This window comes from Pelodiscus sinensis, chromosome 7 (assembly GCF_049634645.1).
Source record: "Pelodiscus sinensis isolate JC-2024 chromosome 7, ASM4963464v1, whole genome shotgun sequence".
NCBI lineage: Eukaryota > Metazoa > Chordata > Testudines > Trionychidae > Pelodiscus > Pelodiscus sinensis.
The window spans coordinates 62,369,935-62,394,801 of NC_134717.1; the positions used below are offsets into that span (position 1 = coordinate 62,369,935).

At 45.1% G+C, this 24,867-nt stretch overlaps 1 protein-coding gene across 1 annotated transcript; it reads right to left on the reverse strand.

Moving 5' to 3' along the window:
- Window positions 1-654: 654 nt before the first annotated feature.
- Window positions 655-18,176, reverse strand: COPS8 (COP9 signalosome subunit 8). The gene is made up of 8 exons (XM_075934042.1): window positions 18,005-18,176; window positions 16,256-16,326; window positions 13,205-13,253; window positions 10,764-10,896; window positions 7,979-8,086; window positions 6,430-6,492; window positions 4,222-4,263; window positions 655-2,313 (listed from the first exon to the last, which is right to left on the reverse strand). The coding sequence occupies exons 1-8, from the start codon at window positions 18,080-18,082 to the stop codon at window positions 2,234-2,236; spliced, it is 624 nt and encodes a 207-aa protein (XP_075790157.1). The 5' UTR covers window positions 18,083-18,176; the 3' UTR covers window positions 655-2,233.
- Window positions 18,177-24,867: the final 6,691 nt, after the last annotated feature.

Here is a 24,867-nt window from a genome sequence, read left to right on the forward strand (position 1 = left end):
CCTTCCAATTCATAAACTACATGAATACAAATCCATCCTAGCTTGAAAGAGTTTGTACACAAACAGCTTTCCCCTGGTTCTCGTGCTCATCAGCAATAAACAACAGTTGGGATTGTGATTTATTCTGGCCTAAACACCCAGAGTAGGTTACATAACTTCATCCTCATGAGTATAGGGTGTCTGACCGTATTGGGTCAAAAACTTTGAGTTGTATGAGGAACTAGCTTATCTTTATGAAAAAGAGTAAACCGTATGTTTAACTGGTTAACCAGCCTGTTGTGCTGGGTGACGCTTAACCGGGTAACAGTTTACCCATTCACATCCCTATTGGAGAGCCACACCCTTTAATTCCCTTGCCCGCAATACCCAACGTTTACTGAAGGATGGGGGAACGACGAAGAGTCAGTGCTCCAAAAGCTGTTGCTAGCTAGAATTTTACCTTTCAAGGCTGCACCTGTCAGTGCATCTTATGAGTGGGAATGTACAAAGGACACTTACTCCATTAACTAACTGTATAAGCATAAAGCGCTATACTAACCTTCGTACAGCTTGCCCATTCAAGCGTCCCAGTTCGACCGACTACCCCAAACCTCCATAGCCCATCAGATTGGAACATGCATGCTCCAAAGAAGGGACTCAAATAAGGCACTCAAGTGTAGTGTAAACAGGTTTTAATATTACGGAAATTATATTTGCATCAATATTTATAGAGATCCAAGACTTGGATGGGCTTCAAATAAATAATCTTTTGCAAGTAAATGGTTACATGTCAAAGGGGATCTAAAAGCAACAGTGCACAGTTTAGAACCCCTTCCCCTCAGACCCGAAACTAAAGAATGTACAGTAGGTAGCACACCCTGGGAGAATGCCACTGCAAATAACAGGCACCTGCTATCTTCAAGTGACAAACCACTGAACATGTTGGCGACAACCAAATGAAAGGGAGAGACGGTAAAGGCATGCGCTGGCCTCAAAGCACTACTATTTGCCGTTTCCATTTTTAAACATTAGGATCAGAGGCAAGGGATTGTAAGCGGTTTCCTTTCCAATGCTAAAGTTAATTCTGAATTCAGAAATTAACAGAGCAGTGCTACTAGCTGTATACAGCCAGGCATATAGGGTGTATACTACTTGAACTGATGTTGCAGCATATTCTATTCCATCTTCCAGATTTTTTTATTCAAAAGGAAGACCATTTTTTAAAATCCTTTCCAATGACAATAGTCATCCATAAAACTAAAGAGGCAAGCAAAAAGCTGCTTTTGGTGAAGCCATCCTCAGCAGATCTCTGATTTAGGGTGGTATTCAGAACGTTGGCATAAATTTCTAACAAGTTACAAGGCAAAATATTGGTCTGAGTGCCCCAAGAATGGCTGCTTTTCAAAAATCAAGCCTTTCAAAACCAAACGCTCTCTCACAGCAAGTGAAGTGAGCATTTGCCTCCCTCGCCAAGAAAAACAACTTTCAGACGTGTAATCTCTAGGTGCCCCAGGTATATTAAAAATATTACTCTGCAGTAAAAAAATCATAAGTACACCAGCCTAGAAACAGTTTGCACAGAACACTCAACACTAGTCACAGGGGAAATAAGACAACTCGAAAACAGAGAAGCAATGGGTTAGAAGAGTGATCAGTTATAAAAGTCTCACCAGAAGTGGAAGGAATCTTGCAAGAGAGTCACTGTAACTTAACATTCCCTGTGTATGTTACGTATGGCTCACAACTATCTATGTATTGTACTTCTCAAGGCTTTCCTTTTACAGATGCAGGTGGAATAACTTTCCCCTCTTTATGCTGAATCCATTTGTGACTGATTTTCTGGTATGTATTCCATTGCCGGCAATGGAAGCATCAAAGCCAACCAGTACAAAGTGAGTACATTCATCTGTTTTGCTGATGGAAACTCTTTGCTTACCTTCTGTTTACTGCTTTGCAATAGTCTATGGAGATATGCCCTTTTTCACTTCGAATTGTAAGAGAATAAAACTTAACGTGTAATACTGCTGTGTACCTAATGGATAAATATTATGGGAGTTAAGGATTGTTTCACCTACTGACTTTGCTTTAGCAAAACACGTATAAAGGAACAAAATATATGCTATGTATATCTTATCAACATATTCCAGGAGGGGGAAGCCGCAACATTTAACAAACAGGAGAAAAGTAAATTTTAGACGTAGAACTGCCAGTACACAGGGTTTCCAGGTTCTGTCTTGAACACAGGACTGGGTCATTAATTTTCAAGAAAAGCCACATAATCAGTCAATCTGGCCAACTGTTGTTCATTAGGAATCGGTGGAACTGTAGCAGGTTCTACAAAGAACAGAAACACACACAGTATTAATAACATTAAGGTGGCAAACCACAGTCCAGCACCACCCATCCCTGCTCTCTTGACACTAAAGACAAATGTGAACTAAATTTCTCAGACTGTTTACTTATCAGCTCTACACCAAATGACACTCCCACTAACGATACAGCTAAAGAGTCTTGTGCTGTGCTGTGGGGGGAGGGTGTGAGACGTACCAAGTAACTCACTCCTATCTGCAACAAAACTTACAATCAGCTAGGATACCTCTATTGCTACTTCTAGACTGCCTCACTTGTCAAGTGTTATTTGCATATATTTGAGGACTGCCACATTTCCAGCATGTCGTGTATGTTTGCTACAACTGGGAAGGGAAGAACTCCTGCAGCGTCTTCACCTGCAGTAAAGGTCCTATAGGTCTGCTTGCATTCTGCCTCCCTCTACAACAAAACTACTGACCCTCTGTACGATAAACTTCAGAAGTTTGAGAACTGGGTGAGAGCTCGGGGCTTCAGCCCTGGGTCAGGGAAGGCACATGCTGCAGAGCAGGGGGCCTGAGACTCTCCTTCCCACAGGGCAAAAATCCCGAACCCCACTACTCTGACACGGGGTAGAGCTTCCTCCACCTAAGTCTGGAAAGCGAAGAATGGGGTGGAATGGGGGCTCTGAGAGCCGCAGTAACTATAAAAGAGCAGCATGAGGCTCTGGAAGCAGCAACAGTGAGCACACCTGATGAGTCACCTCTCTTTACGGTAACGTGGGAAAAGCACTGTATGGCTGTCAAGAGAAAGCAGCCACAGTACATGTGCAAACTACAAGTATTCTGAGTTACCCAGTAGTAAGGGTGAAGTGCAAGTTAGAGGGGAGAGTGACTGAAAATGGAAGGAAGATAGAAAATGAAACGCAGGGGTACAAGAAGGAGAGCAGAGTGAGAATAAAGAAAGGGCTGTCAAGAATAATAGATAATTAGGAGAAATGGAAAAGAGTGCAGGGTGAAGAAAGGAAAACAGACCACAGAGTCAAAATGAAAGAAAGGCAGAGAAACAATGTGTTATATAGAAGTAATTCCTTCTGAAATGTCTGAGTGTAAAGGTACACTGGGGAGCTAGTCACCTCGCCTGCATGTACAAAAGGAATCCTCCGCCCCAAGTACATGAAGCGCCACTTCCAGGTAAGGGAAACCAGAAGGCTATCCTTTAAAAAGCATGCTTGCAGAAAGGGAGAGAGACTTCACACTGACTAGGAAAGCTACACCGACAGTACATTTAAGTTCGCTTAGACATTGTATAATGCACGAGTTAAACTATCAAATCAGATTTATTCTAAGGATACTTGGTTGTGCAATATGGAGAACAGAGCTTTAGGTGCCAGCCTCTCCAATAAAAACGATACAGTTTAATCTATAATGAAGCCTTCAGTTTAATTTTAAAAAAATAAAACAAGAGGTGGAAGCCAAAGATCCACTTCACATTTTTCATCTGAAGGAAAACCGAAGACACGACATTTTTTGCATGACAAAGGCTATAAAGCCAATTCCACATTTGAGACATGCCTACTTGAGAGGTAACTCTCCTTAAGACAAGCACAGCTGAGATGCTGGAGTTGGATCCTTCACAGTTTAAGAGAGGGAACTGGCAGTTCTCCGAGGGCGTTTCTATTTTGGAATCAACTCTCTACTTGGTCTCAACTAGCCAGGGTTTTACTGGCTCCTGGGCATGCTACAGTGCTCACGCTCACCCAGCTATCTGTGGGAGGGAGGGACTGAGTGAATGAGTGAATTGCTTCATTTGACATTTCTTGGACGGTGGGGCGGGGATAGCTATTGAACGTTAAGGGCACAGAAGCGTTTCAGAAAGGCAAACGGTGTACATCTCTCTATTGTACCTTCTAAAACAATCAAAATGAGGCAATACCTGATAAAGGAATAAATCTGTTAAAGGAAGCTTCCAGTGCACCTACAGAAAGAACGCAATGGAAATGTTAATCTGTGAAGGGAGCCATTTTGCTAAGAATTAAATTCTTACACACTCAGGCAAAATTGTCTCAAACCTTATCATTCTTAGGCACAAAGCTGTCACTCTTCTTTCACAGACGTGTGTATTGCACAATATACAATCTGCACATTTTAAATGCCTATGCCCAGTGAATGACAGACTGAAAATGACTGGCCACCTGTCGATTTCATGTCTCTCATACAGAAGTCCAGGTCCACCCAGCACTCACTTTTACATGCTCTAGGCTGTGCGGGCTGCAAACAGCTTTGCTGTACACATCACCAGGTGGTGGGGGGGGGGGGGAGGAAATTGAGGATCTGCCTGTTCAAGCGTCAGGTTAATCAAGACACCCCGGATAAGCGAGTTTCATTGTCTTGTCTGGAATACGTTAAGTCATTCTCTAGTTGGTGAGCAGATCTTGAGTCATTTGGGACAGTAGTTTTCCTGCACTTGTAAAATGTGGGCATACATTTTGGGAGCAAGATACATTCTGGCAGATCTGATCACCCCTCTTCCTCATGGTGCTGCTTAAACACTAGTATTTCAGACATTTGGAAGAGCAGTGTCTGCCCGGAGAGGTAATGAGCAGTTCCACAGGCCCCAGTCCCTCATAGAAAGGCCCAGCACCTGGCCTGCACGGTTGCAGAGCTACAGCCAGGGAGGGCGCATCCCAGTGCTTCTTTCTCTAGCTGCAGCCACACGACACTGCCTTCTGCTTATTAGCAACTGCTGAACAGCAGCAACTTTTTGGTGGCAACCGAGGAGCTGCTAACTAGTGGTGATCTACTTTGTGTCAGTTTTCAGGGAATCCTCCATGTGTTGGGAAATGGTGGGTTCAGACAATTCTTACATCAGCTACTTCCCCTAGATGTTTTCAGCAGGCTCAACTCTGCAAATTCCAGCAATTTAATCACAAGGCACAGGAAAGCAGAACCTCTAGGTCAGTGGTCCCCAACCTTTTAGGGCTGCCGGGCACCCGGGGGTGGGGCCGTGCACGCTCTGTGTGTCCAGGGGCGGGGCCACGCACGCGCCATGTGCCCAGGGGCGGGGCTGTGCATGCAATATGCACTTGGGGCTGGCGCCGCACGCCAGGGCCAGCACCGCGCATGCGCCACACGCCCAGGGCAGGGGCCGGGCATGCGCCACGCGCCCGGGGCACAAGAATGACTTGGGCTGTCCCTGAGTCACTTGGCGGGCACCATGGCGCCCACGGGCACTGCGTTGGGGACCACTGCTCTAGGTCTACCAGGACAGAAATGTATTTGAAACACTGTTTAAAAATAGTAAGTTGTAAGTAATCTTATTAGATTAAAAAATGAGGTCATCTAGCACGTTCTTCACCTCCATTAGGTGCTTATTCCAAGCAGACACCAATTTTCATGTCCCTCCTTTAGCATCATGAACCATCTTTTTCTAGGTCTTCCTCGTCATCTTTGTCCCATAATTAATAGCCCATGTAACCCACATCTTCCCACAGGAACCAGCTATCTCAGTCAATACTCCTTCAACTTTTCCATAACGAAGACTTTCAGCATCATAGTATCTACCATTTCATTACGTAGCATATTAGCTCGGGTCTTACCCAAGCAGCATGAAGCAGTAGTACTTCTCTCGCCCTTCGTGGCCAGCATTCGGACCCATGCATCGCGGCTGGCCTAATCATTTTATACATTGCTCTGTAGGTTACTTGGCAGAGAACTCCCATCAACTCCCTTCATTTACGCCAAGTACCATTCAAGACGTTTCCTAACATCTACACTTGCAGAACGGCTCTATACTGAACCAAGGTATTTCAACTGTTGCTCAGACTTTAATTTTACTGGCTTCTTTGTTGTCTCTTTGAACAAAGCACGGCACGTATTGCATCTTTTGTCAGTTGATTTGTATGCCAAATACAGTCCTCCAACATTCTAGATCTCCTTCCAATTAGTATTTATCTTTACGGAATGTCACTGGCAAAAAGTATGCTCCATGCAACCTTCCCCCTAATCTCTCGAGTAAAGATGTCCTTGTTATACAACACAAACCCAACTTATATCAGGCATAATGTTAATTAAATCAAAGGATACAATACTAGAAATATTAAACAAGATCCAAAATGCATCACGGAATAATAGCGCCACCTACCTGGCTTTTTAGGCATTACCATCCGAGTGGTGGAGTCAGCTTGCCAGCCTTGCTCTAACACACCTGAAAGTGCATTAGAATGAAACAATTACTATTATTACAATGCATGACCACACCACTGAAAAGCCCCAGCCTTTTACCAGGACTCCATTTGCTATGCGCTCTGTACCCACCCCAGACGTGGTCCCTCCCCTGAAGAGCATACAGTTGAACTAGACAATACAGACACAGTGCGAGGGATAGGGCACAACACATACTCAGTGAACAATGTGATGACAGCAAGTGTCATGTTAGATTGACTTTTTTTTCCCCCCATCTAGGTTTATTTAGGAGGTGATTAGCTACAGGAAAACAGATAGCCCCGTTACGGGGAAAGGAGCGAAGGAGAAAGGATACCGTGTGTTTGACAGCAATAACAAATAATCCAAAATTCCCACCCACTGGAAAGTGTCTGAATACCCTTCTACTGTGCAATGATTTTTTAAAAATTATTTCTCAGAAGAGCTCACGACAAGTTTTACTGCTGGAGACATTTAGTGGTGCAAATATATGACCTTTGTAGAAGTGATAGCTCCTGGGAACTATTCAGTCCGGGCTGATGCACAGATTTACTTTCTTTTTTTCCCTCGGAGCACAGACTTCTCACACCCCTAAGGAAAATGGAATTCCTTGGCCATTTCAAAGGAGGAAGATTTATTATGGCTCCTAATCTAGTAAATGGTGGAACTAGAGAGTCAATACATTTTCAATCCTAAAAATTAAGCAGTTTGCTTTTACTGTTTCCCTTCTCGGCCATGACCTTCTACAATAAACCCAATCTTATGTTTATTTTTGGATCCTCTTCCCACTTTATTTCGCTGTACTTCTCTAGGACCCTGTCTCTTAAGATGAGTTACAAGAGCAGCAGTGGAAGTGGGACCTCATTGGGAAGAGAACAGTGCAGGATGAAACCTACTCAGCAAAATGGACCCCAAGTGTTACAGACTATTAAAACAGAAATACTTTTGAAATGTTATTTAACATACATTTATTTTAATCCAGTGAAATACAGACCAGGGAATGTCATTAGGGCTTCCAATCAGTGTTCATTTCTGATTCTCATTTTCAAGCAATTGTTGGAAATATTTACATTGTAACACTGCGTTGAAATATTTAAATTAGAAGAAAAGATTTACATTAATGGAAACCCTATGAATTTTGTAAAGGTTTTCTTTTATAGAATAGACTTCCAACGCAAGCTGTCAAACCGTGTTCCGTTAAAAATCAGGAACATGCATAAATCTTCTATTAGAATGTCACAAAGATCAACTTTATTGCCAGTTTTCCTTCAACTTATTTGAAACATTTTCACCAAAATCTGCTAGGCAAACAGTGATGAATTCTCTAAACACAGAGGCCCCTTTTTCCTGTTTGGTGTAAGGAAGGAAAAAGCGTTCTTAAATCCATTTTATTTAATAATGGGAGTCTTCAGTTGGTCAGTTTAATTCTGGTCTCAGCCTCCAAACATGGGCTGTTCAAAGACAATCCAACAAATAAAACAGCAAACTACCTTTCACAGCTTCTTCCACAGGAAGTCCAACAAAGGCTGCAAAATCATCTGCAATTATTGAGGTATATGCCTGAGAAACAAGTCCAAAAGCTCGTCTCCTAGTTGCATCTATTGAAGGGAACAAAATTTTAAAGACACAATTGTAACAGTCATCAATGGAGAGCCACATTTCTGAAAATCTTGTGCTTCACGCTAATGGTTCACATTTACCAAGACTAAATCACCTGTCTCCCAAACCTGACCCTTAATAGTTAATGTTTAAGCACAGAGGGCATGTAGGTACAAGTCTAGTTACTCTTCTCTTGACCCCAGGAATAGGCTCGTTCAGCATGATGGAATCTGGATTATGCATTCTGGAAATCAGAAAATTCAGCTTCATTTTTGGTATAGCACCAGAAAGTGCTAAAATGCTTCCAATTGTATTGTAAGTAAAATTGAAATGTTCGCAGCTAACTAGTTGCAAAATTTTAATTCTGCAAAATAATACAAATTCAATTACTAATTTAAGTATAAATATAATTATTTAATAAGGGACTGACTGGATAAAAGACAGATTCACGTCTTCAATTTTTATGACACATGATGCTTTCTCCAAAGAAACACTACATCAAATTGTTTCCATATGAGCAACAAGAATGAATTGGAGTTCATGCTTTTGCGAAGGAACAGTGAAATGGCCTGCAAAAAAAATATTTTCAGACTCTAGTGCCCTCTTCCAGTGAAAGGCTATTAGCACATCAGTGTTACACAGCATGTTACTAGCCATAAAAAAAAACTGCATTAAGTCTCTTGAATTTTCAAAAAAAGAAAAAGTAGAACCTTTGCTGATATCTGCTTATAGCAGGCAAACTTCAAATAAGGTTCTTTAGAATCCTGCTAGCTGCAGGATTAATTTTAAAGACAGAGTCAGGCTTGTGGAAGCCAGTAAGATGGGACTTATTTGGAAAGCTGTGTCATACCAGAAGCTTGAGTACCAATGTTCCAGATATGCAAATAAGTTGACTATAATGTGTCAGCAAAAGAGGCCCGCTGCCATTCTATTTATGGTATGTCACTGTGTTTATAAGAATATTTTAAATCTAATTTTGAAACTGATGTCTTGCTGTAAAGATTTTTTTTTTAACCGAGTTTCATATCTGAAATCTATCAGGTATGATCTCGGAACAATCTTTCAGGCTGGTTTTTATTCTTAATAAGTTGTGTCAAAGGGATACCTCAATGTGGTGTTATAGGAACTTATGGATATAATCTGTATAAATTTCAATTTTTCACAGTTAGACCCATTTTTCTTCTTATCTTAACAGTATCTTAAAGTTGTAGATGTTTAGATCAGCAAGATATTTATCTAGCCCCTATGTTCCACATATTATTAAGCACACAGATTGTGGTAGCATCTAAGGGTCACAGCCAACCAAGCTGGTCACCATTGGAGTAGGTACTGAAATACTGTTAAACTCCGGTTTGAAATACAGGCAGTCCCCGGGTTACATGGATCCGACTTACATCGGATCCCTACTTACAAACGGGGTGAGGCAACCCCACACTAGCTGCTTCCCCCCAGCAGACCAGGGAGACGCGAAGCTAGCGCCCCCGCCAGCAGACCAGGGAGACGCGGAGCAGCTTTTCTCAGCGGACACCTCAGCTTGAGAATAAAGGACTGAGGGAAGTGAGGTGTGGGAGAATAAAACTGAGCTCTGGAGAAATGTTTGGCTAGAGTTTCCCCTACAATATGTACCAGTTCCGACTTACATACAAATTCAACTTAAGAACAAACCTACAGTCCCTATCTTGTACGTAACCCGGGGACTGCCTGTACTTGCCTAGTTTCTGAATCTGAAATAAACACTTTCATCTCATCCCCAAATTGTTAACATACTTTTTCCCTTTAAACAGGATAATGTTAAACCAAGGTAATATTGCTAAAAGCCAACAAACATATTGAATACTGAAAAAATCTTGAACATTTTGAAGACATTTCTTTATACCTGGAAGTTATTTGTGAAACCAGTAGGTTCTCTACACTGGAAATGTTCTGTTTATAATCAGATTAATATTTCATTTGAAAAACAAAACTAGGCCCAGCTCTGCAATGAGTTCTACATAAGCAGAGATTTTACTTGCACATAGAGCACTGCAGAGTCAGGGCAAACATTTGTTTTCAAAGGAAATATCAGGGAGTACTATAAACAGTACTATAAATATTTTGAGTGTATGAAACCAACAGGTATCATAAATAATTTACACAGTTAAAGGCATTTCTTCAAAATGTTCAAGATTCAGATTTTTCAATATTCACTGATCTACTTAAACACACACATGAATTTGCCCAGTTACTGCAGAAAACACAAGTCATTTAACTCAACTTATTTCTATTTATCAAGAATTGTCAAAGTGCCTAGTTGAATGCCTTTGCCTCATGGAATTTGTGATCTAAGCAAGCTTGTTTCCACAGCAAATAAACATACTAAAAATCCAAGTCAAAACAATCTCATAGAACTCCCAGAGACTCTTGATCAAGAGTAATGGTAGCATACTGTCCTGTATCCCCAACAAAACAAATTCAAATTGGCAGGGCTCGACAAATCCGTTTATCTACTTGCCTATGGCAAGTAGATTTCAGCTGGTTGCCCCGTTCACTGGCGGTGAGCGGCATGCGTAGTGCGGGTCTGGCGCATGCACGGTGCGGGGCTGGCAAGTGGGTTTTCGCCACGGTCATCGAGCCCTGCAAATTGGACTTCTCTGCCCTTCGGCTGTGTTATATTTTTCAAAGAAGTAATTTTAGTACCTCTCAGTGCCTCCATGATTGGTTGAATACTCTCTGACCACTGATGTGCACCGATTGTTGTGTAGATTCCTGGAAAATCTCTCTGCCAAATTCTTTGTCCTACTGACCAAATCCCACCGAGCTCAGAATTTGCCTAGAGACACAAAGCAATCGACCAAAAAAGTCACATATGTTGCCATAACCACTCCACCACAAATTGCATTTTGCTGAAAGTACAAATATTCCTTTCGGAATAAATCTGCATCACAGTAACAGTTAGGATGAAACGCCACAGTAAACCTTGAGATTAAGATTCAAATAGTATGGTAACGCATACATCACTGATACTGGCGTTAGAGTGACAATCCAGTTCACACAAATCTATTATTTTTACACTGACAAAGCCGCTAATGCTGCAAAGATAAGAAATACGCAGGTATCACGTTATTTGCCTATTTCATCTTTCAACACCCCTCCCCGTCACTAGGGATGAAAAATCCCGTGTAATTGGTTAACCAGTTAAATTTGAAGTTGGAACGCCCCCTCACTGCTGGAACAGCCCCTGCCTGTGGCCCATCTCAGGACTACCATGGACAGGGGTTTTCTCCAGATACCCGGCACAGCCCCAGTCCGCAGTGGGTCTTGTGGAGACTGGAGGAGACAGGTGGGGAGCTGTTCCAACCCCCACTGGTTAACCAGCACTGTTAAGCATTACCCTTTAAGGGTGATGCTTCCCTGTTTACCTTTCACATCCCTACCCTTCACCTCCCAAAAATGTAATGCAGAAGGGAGCCAGGAACATACACATCAAAATTATACCACACTTTTCCAAGGTGGTCTTTGATGATTTAGGGTACAAAGAGAGAAACATGCTAACAAATATAAACAAAGCAATAAAGTTAGAAACCATCTGTGTAAATGCAGGAAGCAATTAATAAAGATTCTTCTGTGTGGCCAAGAAAGTGGATCTTGCTGATTAGCCTCCAGAGCAATGTGCCACTAATAGCTACAGTACAGAATAGTAACGGGCAGCAGTGTGGATAAAAAGACAGACCGACCCACCTCTTGGAAATGTCCAACAGGAATGAGAATCAATTTTGTTTCAAATAACAAAAGCACATGAGGATTGTGAAAAGCACCTCCCATGAGTCTGGTCAGAGGAGAATGCAAAGGCTGCTGGGATAATTACTAGTACCTCCTTGTTAACAAGTGGAGACAGGGACTTTTGTTTCATCTCAAAAGGTGGTTCTAATTCAAGCCAGGTATGACAGTAAATCTACACTATGGATTCAGCAGTTCCGGGCTTTCAGTATTTACCTGTAATCTAGAAACCCAGATACTAAGAGTTACTAAATCATACTTTGGAATGACGTGTCAGTATGGCTCGTGGCCACGTTATCTCCAATATCATTTCTGGTACTTATAAATCACTGTAACCATGAGACCCAAAATGCTCAGCTTAGTTCCTGTTGGTGGTTTTACTTTAAGTCCATTCATTATACTAAGACAGTGGTTCTCAACTCGTTTCAGTCCACAGACCACTAGGCCAAGCAAAAAATTTTCATGGACCACCTCCTTTTTGAGACATGATAAAAAAGAGCAGACAACAAACATTTTGGTTTGAAATGTATTTCTTACTAACAGATTTTTGGTGCCTACCCATGCTGTGTGACTTTGGACAATGTTCCTGTCGACCACTGAAAAAGTCACCATGGACCACCAGTTGAGAACCACAGTACTAAGAAAAGCAAAGAGGAAGGGGAAAATTAAACATTTTTCTGAGATGTTTCTCTTAGTGCTCTCATTCATTCCAGTGTATTACAGGGAGAACAGTAATTTATAGCCTAGGTGGTAAGTCAGGCAGAAACTTCTGAAATTCATGCCAGGAAGAGGACACATTGACATGTAAATACAATTATAAATAAGAACCAGTGATGTTATCAGCCTCCTCCTTCCAACAGTGACAGAAAGTGTTCCCAGACATCACTTCAACCTTTGGAAAAGGTGGCTGAGATTATGAATCAACTGCAGCATGTATCTGCCTGACTTTTAATGTCTGGCAGTACTCAGAATAGGGACTTTTTCTTCTTTCTGCCAGTGGCAATTTTTGTCATGAGGAACTAGATTTTTAATAACAACTATTGCTGATCTCCACTGTATTTTGAGGTGGTGGCCTGAAAGGCTAACTATTTTGGAAAGGAAGTAAGCCAGAAGAGAACATTTTGCAGCAGCAGACCGATGAAGATTTCCAGGAGTAGAGGGAACAGACTAATATGCCTTGTCAGTGCCATCTGCTGGCAAAGAGGTTGAAGAGCTCAAAACCATGAGCCTAAGCCATTCACCAACCACACATTTCAGACCAAAAGCAGAGATTTATGTTAAATGCTACATTTGGAAAAACCCTTACATCTAAACATACAGAATGGAGCACAGTCTTAAATTGCACTGAAAGGCATACTTACAGATTTAATAGCAGGAGGAATTCTTTTCCAAAGATATCGTGCATTATTCCTAACAAAAAAACAAAGCTCAGTTAATACTTTAACAATTACGTTTGTCAAATATTTATTGGTCGAAACCTATGCAAAGACAATAGTATTAACGGTATCATCAGATGCAAATGCTACACTTAATGAAGTGATTAAATCAAGCATTTAGAAACCTAACACACTGACTTATGCTATGTATCCACAATGTCCTCTCAATGCCTAAAAATCTGCTATACAATGGTTTTACATCAAGCGAGATACAAAATTCAACTATAAAAGTCATTTTCAAATAGTTGCAATAAGAGGACATATTGCAAGCCAGTATGGTTCAAAGATACCATAAAGATCATATGAAGTTCATACTTTGGCCTTGAAAACATAAGTTTTGACATTTGTCACGTAGCAATAACTTAGGAAAAAATGCCCATGTATTAAGTTTAAAAAGAAACAACAAGGTTCAAATAGGAATGTTATTGGAATCCATAAGCCCACATTTCAAGGGATCAGTGTAGGTCAGATACAGATGAAGTGATGTGGGGTTAGCAAAGCCTAAATTGATAGAATGTCATGACACTGAAGTTTAATGAAAACATTCCTCTGCAATGTTGTGAACACAAACAGCAGCCTGTGATAACATCAAAGAGAAATAGAAGTCTGTTATCATTATCCAGCCCAATGAAATACAAGCAGCAAGAAATAAATAAGATGTAAAATGCACAACCCAAAGATCCAAGATGATATTTGGTAATATAGGTAAAAAAATGTCTTCTTATTAGAGTGCCCACTAAAACTTATAAGCCTGTTAACTGAAAAGTTTGTGCTGACCCTCCTCTCCTGTGAACGGTGAGAATGCTGATATCCAGGGCTCGCCGAACCACATGTGCAGATCGTTCTGCGCACGCGCAGATTGCCCGAACCCGGCTCTTCAGGGTTAATACAATCTACTCGCCATGGGCGAGTAGATTGTATTATTTGTCGAGCCCTGCTGATATCATTTATCCACATGGTAAACACAATGATTAAAGATATTTCTCTGACTTTCCATTGTAAGTAAAGGGAAATAACGCAATTTCTGATCTAACTCTCGGCTGTCCATGGGTAGAGGCTGATTTCTTAAAATGCTAAAACTGTATATGTGACCAATGCTTTCAAAAGTCTGAAAGCAGGATTATTCCTAATTGTGCTTATGCACCCTTAGGAAAAATACAGATCAATGTAGTGATATTACATATGTACACAGTGGAAGGCTGAAAAACAAAGACTTTTGGATGGTATCTATATTGTCGGCCATTTGAAAAAGCTCCCAGGATTTTCCAGTAGCATTAAGAAAGTATTAAATATGATTGAAGTGTAACCAATCTAAGAAATAGGCCCTGTTTAAATACAGTCTTTCAAATTTAAGACTCTGATTAAGCAACTCATCCTGTGTTAATCAAATTGAGACTTTCTGGGTCAGCTGGTTGGTAACAGAGGCAAGACAAAAAATTACTGTTTGATGAATAGGCATCAAAACAATCAAAAGTAGCAGTTAGTTTTCAGTTTCTGTGAGTGCCTACCAGTTGCTTATTCAGCTCTGCAGCCTGCAGGGGGATCTCGTTTCCTCCCAATTGCCTCTAATATTTAGGTAACCAGTAGTGGTCAAAAATATTTTTTCATTCACAATTGTCTAGAAGATTGAGATCTTTTCTTTATTATGTGGACTATGCTAGTTTTCCACACTCATCTCCAGAACAGATCACAGTAATTCACATTACATTGAACTACGCTGGCAGATTATTTGGAATCTTCAGCTAGCATAGCATACAGCCTCTCCCAGAAGAAGGCAAATTACAAGCTGTGCTTCCTGATCTGCACCAGCTGCCAAACTGTTTCCAAATACAATATAAAGCCATAACTGAACCGGGTAACGTCTGCGTGAGGAGCTAATTCTTTCCTTGCATGAGACCATAGGTAGGGTACTTGAGAAGGTAACTTCTCTGGTTTAATTGCAAAGAATATGAAAAGAGGCCATGTCAACAAAGATCTGGCCACTGACTCTGGAAAGCTACCAATCATGAGCCAGCACAGCCAAGGAAGATGAACACTACAAGATCCGTCTGATTTCCCAGGCTTTCAAGAAGGAGCAGGTGAAAAGAGAAAAAGAATTTACTGGGAAATAGCATTTATTATCATCATCATCATCATCATCAAGCTGAAAAGAGAGAATTATGAGATCTACAATAGCTTCAGAGTGATAGCCAAGTTCGTCTGTACAGGATAAACTTAAAAAACAACAAATGGACTGGCAGCACTTTAAAGACTAACAAAACACGTAGATGGTATCATGTGCTTTCGTGGGCACAGCCCACTTCTGATACCATCTACAGTAGACTTCCGATAATCTGGAACCCTTGGGACCTAGGTGGTGCCGGATTATCGGATATGCCGGACTATCAGGTGGTACTATAAAATGGTTTTTTATATATTTATATTTACACACACACACACACACACACACACACACACACACACACACACACACACACACACACACACACACACACACACACACACACACACACACACACACACACACCTGTATATAGTGTTTTTAACCCTTTTTATTGTAGCACAAGCACTGTCCAGCGTCACACAATGCCAGTGGCAGACTGACTCAGTCCTGTCTGGTTTTGCTTGGTTCAGCTGTTGCCTTGTGACTTGTTTTTTGCCAAAGCTCACTCACTAGGCTCTTGCCATTTTGATGCCGTACTATCGGGAGTGCCGTACAATTGGATGCCAGACTACTGGAATTTTATGTACATGTTTGTTAGTCTTTAAAGTCCTATCAGACTATTTGTTGTCTACAATGTCATTAGTTTATCTATAAATTTGCTGTTTTTCATACATGTACTAGATAAATGCACTTTTAAAAACCAAACAATTAGCAACACAATCTTTTTTAAACAGTGCTGACAATTATAGGTCAAATTCTAAGATGATACTGAAGTTTTTTAAATGTTTAGGGTGACAATAATAGCTACTTACATGTCATTGTGCAGCAGGTATAGAGCTAAAAGCTGACCATAAACTGAGGGCGTTGCAATTCCTCCAGGTGACTTAAAAAAAAAAATCCAACTCACTTAATTTGATTACACATTTTAAACAGTTAAGAAAGGACATTGAAGACATTTTTAATCATACACCTTTGATTCCAACTGGAGAGAACCCACAATTCTAACACATCACACAAGATTAGTTGTTTTCCGTAGTGGAAACACGGATGCTCTGTTTGGCTTTGTGATAATTATATAAATGACTACACCGCTACTTGATTTGTTGAGAGGGTTCTGACAAGCTGAAATGCACAGAGACTAGAGAACTACTTGCAGTATTCTGCTGGAAATGCAGGAGGAAATGTCACCTGTTTGCTCTACAGCAGCAGTTCTCAAACTTTTTGGGCTCCGGAGCCCTTTACATGCGTAAAAATTTATGTGGAGCCCCAGCGGTCCACTGATCATATGTGTTGTACCTATCGATGTTTTCAGTTTGTTTACCTTGCGAAGCCCCTGGAGCTGTCTCGTGGAGCCCTGGAGCACAGTTTGAGAAACACTGCTCTACAGGTCTGACGCCAGGATAACTTACAGCTACCATGTGGTTCCTCTAAAATGTATGCTGTCACTGAGCTCCAACAACTTCATAGGAACTAGGAGGAGATGGCACTGAGCTCTCTCAGGACGCAGTAGAACAAAAACCAGCCAGCCTCCTCTCCCACTAGTGCTATTCAGAACATTAAGTACAGAAATGACATTGACAAGACACTAGAGAGGCGAACAGTTAGCTAGTAAGCATCGCCCTTACTGGGTGACGCAATACGGGTTAACCAGTGCCTGGCAACCTCCCCCGCTTCCTGCAGCAGTGGGAGCCAGTGGCAGCCCCATCCCTGGGGCTGGGGGCCTCCTATTGCCACCGGCAGCCGCAGCCCAGCACCTCATCGGTCCTAGTAACAGGTTACACCCCTCCTAGTTACTTCTCCCCACTCTGAAAACGGGCTTGTATTGCGCCCTTCGCTTCCTTGCCTTGTAGCCAGGTACCAACCCGCCGGGGCCCTTCCCCTCGCCCCTGCCGACTTCCTCTGCCTCCAGGGCCTGGCACAGGCTGCCTGGGCACCTGAGTGCGCCTCCATCCTCGGCCCGCCCCGCCCGCAGCAACAAATGCCTCCCAGGCCTGTCGCGGTTCAGCAGGGTGGGCACTGTCCCTCCCCCCCCCCCACAGGACCCATGGAGCGCCTCCCCCCCCAGCTCAGCAGCGCGGTCCCCTCCCCCCGCAGGAGCCATGTGCCCCCCCCGGCTCAGCAGCGCGGTCCCCCCCCCCGCAGGAGCCATGTGCCTCCCCCAGCTCAGCAGCGCGGTCCCCCCCCCCCGCAGGAGCCATGTGCCCCCCCCAGCTCAGCAGCGCGGTCCCCCCCCCGCAGGAGCCATGTGCCCCCCCAGCTCAGCAGCGCGCTCCCCCCCCCGCAGGAGCCATGTGCCCCCCCCCCAGCTCAGCAGCGCGCTCCCCCCCCCGCAGGAGCCATGTGCCCCCCCCCAGCTCAGCAGCGCGCTGCCCCCCCCCGCAGGAGCCATGTGCCCCCCCCCAGCTCAGCAGCGCGCTCCCCCCCCCGCAGGAGCCATGTGCCCCCCCCCCGGCTCAGCAGCGCGGCCCCCCCGGCTCGGCCCGCTGACAGGATCCCAGGGCACTGGGGGGTCCCGCCCCCGGCCGGGTCCGCGCGTGGGGCCAGGCTGCCCCCGCCGGTACCTCCAGCTCCTGCGTCTCGCACTGCTCCAGCAGCTTCCTGTAGCTGAGGGCGGCGTCCGCCATCACCGCCACTGGCATCGTCCCGCGCGGCCGGCGGCGGCCCTCAGCAGGCGGCTCCGCGCGCGCCACCCGCCACTTCCGGGCCCGGCCCGGCCCGGCCGGCGACGCACTTCCGCCCACGGCTAAAGGGGAGGGGCCGCTCTGGCCCGCCTGTCTCGTCTGCTGTGGCGGACTGGGGAGGGGGGAGTTCTGAGCGGAGCGCGGGGCGTGGCCCTGCGGGGAAGGGGCGGGGCTGGCTGCTGAGACCCCGGGGCAGAGAGCTGGTTGCCAGGCCCAGCAGAGGGGCAGAGCCCGGGGGGGGAGGGATTCTTCCTCCCCTCAACCCCATGGGACCCCATAGCATTTTGATGGGCTACACGAGAGGTGGGGGCCTCAGGCCCAGGGCTCCCAAAACCTACCCCCTGGGCTCCCCTAAGACCTGGATGTAGGGCACGTCACTGGGGGGGCATCATTGGGGGAGGGGTGCATCACTGGGGGGCGTGTCACTAGGGGGGGCACATCACTGGGGGCGTGTCACTGGGTGGATGCATCACTGGGGGGCGTGTCACTGGGGGCATGTCAATGGGGGGCGTGTCACTGGGTGGGTGCATCACTGGGGGGCGTGTCACTAGGGGGGCACATCACTGGGGGGCGTGTCACTGGGTGGGTGCATCACTGGGGGGCATCACTGGAGGGCGTCACTGGGCGGCTTGTTCTGCCTCCCCCTTGTGCACGGCGCCCGACCCAAAAAAGGTTCCCCGCCCCCGGGGCTGCTCCGTTAATATTGTGTCTAGTTGTCTCCCTACATCTGTGTGCACCGTAGTCACAGGGCAGGCCAAACAACAGGGCTCCCGTGGCCCCTCAGTGATGAGCAGAAACCTACACAGAGGGCAGTATGAGCTGGCATGGGCACAACCCACTCCCTTAGAGGAGTGGGGCAAGAGGCCACCACCTTGCATGACAGGGCATCTGCCCTGCACTGGCCTAGCAAGGGTTAAACTCAGCCTCTGGTGAGGGCTGAGGGGTGGAGCCGGCAGGTGTGGCAATGTCAGCCAATCAGGGCCCAGCTGAGGGAGGTATAAATGAGGGCTCCTGGCACAGAGGAGAGAGAGATGATCTAGCTGGGGTGTTGGGCTGGGAGGTGAGGGATGTAATTAAGGCTACCTGACAAAGCTGGGCTGGGGAATCTGTAGCTAGGGGAGCTCCAAGGCTGAGGCCTTGCTCTCAAGGCCTAAGGCTACTAGGGCAGCAGTAGGCCCACCTCCTTGCCCATGATGTGTGGCTATTTCAGGCTGCAGCTGGCCCTAGGAGTAGGGGCTAGATGGTAACTGGCAATAGGCTGATGAGGCAAGGTGGCATAAGGGACTGGGAGGACCCCAGAGTGTGGGGGCCCTGTGGCAGGGCAGTACCCTGAGGGAAGGGTTCTGCAGCCTGGGAAGGATGTGGGTCTTGATGCAAGATGGAGAACAAACAGGTCAGGCACTAGTCAGAAAGGGCTGAATTGAGCTATTTCCTCAAGTGTCTAGCAGGAGGTGCTGTGGTGGTGGTTCACACTGGGTTACACTCCCACAACCTCCCCTGTGCTTTAGGAATATTGGTGGCTGCTCCCTTTTGTAGAGAGTGAGGGGAAAGTGAATGCAGCAAACTGCCTTGCTTTCCCTGGGGAGTGTAGAGGGCAGAAGAACCTGGACCTGCTCCAGCTGGGGATCATGCATCCCTCTCCTGGATGTGCCCCCTGGAGCTGCAGTGGCCATGGAGAGGTGCTTCTCACCTGGCTCTGAGGTGCTGGGGTTATCCTCTCTCCCTGGAGCAGCCTGCTACTGAACCCCTCAGCCCCAGCCCAGAGCACTCATTTCAATGAAGCCTGGACATTTTAATTATGTTTTCCAAAACTCACAAATGAATTGAATTGAAGCCCTGAGCAACTCTGGGTAAATCTTATAATGTGGCACAATAAAGTTTGCTGCAGTGTTTACTCTGCCTAGTGTTAGAGCGATTTTAGGGAATTGTGAGCCGCACACACTGGTGAGTGGGCATGTTACTAGTCTTTAAAACTCTCAGGCTATGTCTAGACTGGCCCCTATTCCGAAATAGCCATGCTAATTTCCAACTCTGGAATAGGGAAATCCGCGGGGGATTTAAATATCCCCCACGGGATTTAAATAAACATGGCCGCTGCTTTTTTTCCGGCTTGGGGAAAAGCCGGAAAAGAGCGTCTAGACTGGCGCGATCCTCTGGAATAAAGCCCTTTTCCGGAGGATCTCTTATTCCTACCTGAAAGTAGGAATAAGAGATCCTCCGGAAAAGGGCTTTATTCCAGAGGATCGCGCCAGTCTAGACGCTCTTTTCCGGCTTTTCCCCAAGCCGGAAAAAAAGCGGCGGCCATGTTTATTTAAATCCCGTGGGGGATATTTAAATCCCCCGCGGATTTCCCTATTCCAGAGTTGGAAATTAGCATGGCTATTTCGGAAAAGGGGCCAGTCTAGACGTAGCCTCAGTGTAAAATGAGTGGCGGGAATAGGACCCACCTTTTCAGACTGCCCACTGATGTGCATGCCCAGTTTGAGAGATCTTGGAGCTAAGTTTTCAAAGATACTGGCACATTTCCTGCTCCAATTGCAGTCAATAGGCGTGGCAGGCGCTTGGATGTCTGATGGGGGACACCTAAAATCAGCGGGCACTCATACAGTTTGGTGCAAAGCGTTTTGAAGAGGTGTCACCCACACACCCCTGAGCAGCGCAGCGCTCACGTGCACAGGGGCTGATGTTTCCCAGAGTGGGAAGGATCCACTCAACATACCGCTTGCATGAGTGATCTTTTGTACCAGCCCTGATTTTTGAAGAGGGTGAGCTTAAATGCCCATACTGTTCATTGATTTTAAGAGGTGTTTGGTGCTAGCGGACTGTTTGCCAAGGGCAGCCTGCTCTGCTCTGTACAAAATATTACTATAGACAGGGTGGCTGACCAGGTGCTACTGCCAAATCTCCAAAATCAGCATGTCCACAATATTGCTCACATTATGCTTTGTGCCTTGCAGGGTATTCACATCCACATGCAACCTTCCAGGCCTTTTAAACTCTGCACACTAGCGCGTTTCCCCAGATCTGGTTCTTCTGGGAGACGTATCAAGCCACAATGCCTTATGGGCCTGACCCAAAGCTCACTGAAGTCCAAGGGAGTCTTGTCATTGACTTCTCTGGGGGGTTTGGATCAGGTCCTGGATTCTGAACAATACGTGTCATGGGCCAAACTCACCAAATGGGGTTAGAATTGTGCCCTCTTATGCCAGCTGTGAATAATCCCTTTCTGAATAGCAACCGTAAAGGTCAGTGCACCTTCCTGAGCATCTGAAGCGTATATTTACCTCTGTTGTTTGCTTTAAAATAAAGAAGGAAAAAATTGACTTGGAGCAGGGATGAAAACTCACCACAAGAGGGTAGTGGTTGCAAGGGAATTTTGAAAAGTAGATTAAAAAAAAAAAAGAAGGATCTGATTCTCAACCAGTTTTACACTAGCATAACTCACTTGGATTAGATCGCCTCGCCTATGAAAGAAGAATCAAGCCTACCCTGTGTCTTTATTGAAGCCTAATTTTAAATTACATTGCCTCTTCAATGCTTAGAAAAAATTGTCTCTCGAGCATTGTCCTTTTTGTCAGAGTAAGCTGGGAAGTAGGGATTCGACATCGGAGGGGCTTGGCTGAACAGTGGCTCTGGTCATTCCAAATAATGAGAAAAAGACCCTGACTATTGAACTCAGTGGAAAGCTACCCATCCTGTCTGTCAAGAATGGTCCTGAGCTGCCTCGTTTGGGTCTGAACCAGAGTTCAGGGGTATTTGGTTCTAAGATTTTGGTACAGCTTGTTTTACAGATAAAAGAGGCCAACTGGTAAGTCTGGATCCAAACTTAGACTAAGAGTCTTTGGGCCTTGGGTTCTGGTCTGGGCCCATCTCCAACCTATGTGGAATTAGGTGATATTGATTATATCAGTGATTAAATGTTTGTTAGTCATGGAGTTCTGCTTTAAATCAGAACATGGAACACAAGTATGGAGTGAATTGTGTGACATTAACAAATCAGCAACGCAATCTCTCAGAAGGCCACTGATGCTGGCTCTGTAGCTGAACCACCTACCCAGGGGAAAGATCAGCAAACCACATAAACCAAAACCGCACAAGCAGACTGCTGTTCCACAGCAGGGAGTTACCAAACAGAGCTGGTCAGGGGAAGGCAGTTTAAGTAAATGAACTCACTGCTTCCCTGCCTTTCTGCAGCTCCTGGCTGTTGCAATAGCACAGCTCCGCTCATGACTTCTACCACGTCTCTGCTCATGACTTGCAGGCGGTGGGGGCAGAGCAAATTTAGGGCAGCGGGCGCACCCTGTGTTACACCCAATGAGGAGATGGATGAAGTACAGCCCAACCCTTCTCTGGCTGAGATCATGGTGGGTGGGTGCGTTGGGCTGGTTTTTTGTTTTGCAAAGGCTGACTGTTCCTCACCACTAATTTCTGAGGAAGATTTTTCCATAAGGGTGGCCCTCTTGCAATATTATTTACATCAAGGAAGCCACCACTGTACCAGACTGGCGCTCTCAGCCAAAGCAAACCAGCTTTGAGTGCTGTCTCTTTCACGTTTCTTCCCTGGCTGATTGTCAATCGGTCAGCTGGAGAGAAACCTGCTCGCACGTGGGACATTGAGGACTGCTAGGACAACTCCGTCTCACAAAGGGCATTCCTCTGTGGTACCTGAGCCAGGTGCTCAGCTACAAGCAAAAGGTGTCATATCAGTCGGTGAATGGCTCATATGGCTCCTCCCCCTTGGTACTTAAACTAGCTGCGGCCCCCTACAGTTTATGAAGATCACTGACCTTATTAGAGCTAGTGGCCCTGGGCGCTCATTCCTGCTAGCCAATCAGAAAATACAGGAAATAAGGAAAAAGGTATCAAATGTTGGAACTATGGAAAAGTGAATGGAAGTTGGTAGTGCCCATGATTTGGAATAGTCTCATATTATCTCTAGATTGTAGTCAGGCTTTTGATCTTGCTCCCTTGTGACCATGACATAAGGGAAATGTGATTAAATTAAACTCCTATGAGGCAGGTATGCAACTAGTTGAAAAGCAGAACTCAAAACATAATTAGCCATCATTTGCTGTCAAACCAGGAGGGCATACCTAGTAGTGTCCTACAGAGGTAGGTTCTGGCTCTAGCACTATGCGATATTTTATTCAATGACCCAGATAAGAGAATGGATAGTACACTTATCAACATTGCTGAGAACACCAAAATGAGAGGGATCGCTAGCACTTTGGAGGTCAGGATTAGAATTCAGAGGCTATGTCTACACTCGCAGCTTCTTGCACGAGAAATATGCAAATGAGGCTGTGTGGAATATCGCCGAGCCTCATTTGCATACCTAATGAGCTACCATTTTTGCAGAAGAGTCTCTTGCGCCAGAAGGAGCTGTCTACACTGCCCCTTCTTGCGCAAGAAAAACCCTCTTGCGCAATGCCTTTATTCTTGAAAATAATTGACGTAGCGGCATTGCGCAAGAGGGTTTTTCTTGCGCAAGAAGGGGCAGTGTAGACAGCTCCTTCTGACGCAAGAGCCTCTTCTGCAAAAAAATACCAGTGCTGGTGGACCCTCAGGAGTCAGTCAGCTTTCTTGGAGAAGGCTGAGTGGGGATGTTCAAGCTAACTGGGTGGTCTGGCTGGGAGACTGGATGAACCAATTGGGCCATCAGTTGAAGGGTATAAGGAGGACAGACAGGAAGGACCGATGGACAGAGAGGAAGTACCAGCTAGTTGAGCCCATCTCTGTTCTTCCTCTGCGCAGTGGGGAAGGGCTAACAGAAGAGAAGCACTGTGTATAATATTCCTGCATGGGATTGTGTTGGTGCTAGTGATGGAAATGTAGACAAGTGACACAAAGTTGTGTCTGACTAAACATTTCCTGTTCTACTCATATATCTGTAGCTTCAAGACTTAGTCTTCCCCTAGGCATGGTTGTCACTGGATTCTCCATATCTGGTTCCCTGGCTCCTTACGGGGCCTCCCAGGTTCTCCTCTGGCCACTCAACAGGAAGAGGAAGGGTCACTGCTTCCAATGCAAAAACCCACACTCTGTTTCCATTGGCTGTCTTAGCCTCCTGTCAACTCACTTCCTGCTTTCCTAGCATTCCTGGGGACTCTCTAGGCCCCGTTGTCTATGGTGTTAACCCTTACAGGAAACACAGCTAGGGCTTGATCTGAAGAGTTAACAACTACTGAGAAAAGACCTTGGCTAACTGAATGGCCGTAATGTTCAGAAAATGATGTTAACCCCTCACCCCATTCACTACCTAAGTAATACCGTCGGGCAGTAGGGGCCAGATGTTCCACTTCTGTAGGCCAACCCAACTCCATTGACTTCAGTGGAGCTTTGCTGGGTCTCCCTAGCTGAGCATCTAGGCCTATTTTTCTGGGAAAGTGCTTTTGAGAGCCTTGGTTTTTTGGGTGTATATCGAAGGCCAGAGCTTCAGCTGGTGCCAGTGGGTGTAATTCATCATGATCATTTTTGCTAACTCAGAAAAAATAGTGGGATGGAAGAGATTGTCTTTTGTTGTACAGACAATTTAAATGTATCCGGTGTCCAGCTGTGTTCCAGAAAAGACAGTACATCCGGGAAGCCTGGACTAGGTTAGGAGTACGTAGTTTAGCAGTTACCTTGCCAAAGTCTTAACCTATTTCAGTTTAATGAGTCAGTTGGCCTTTCCTTTTTGTCCTTAGGTATCATGCGTCATAGTCGAGCGCTAGCTTTTGGCTTGATCCAATGATCTGAGGAGT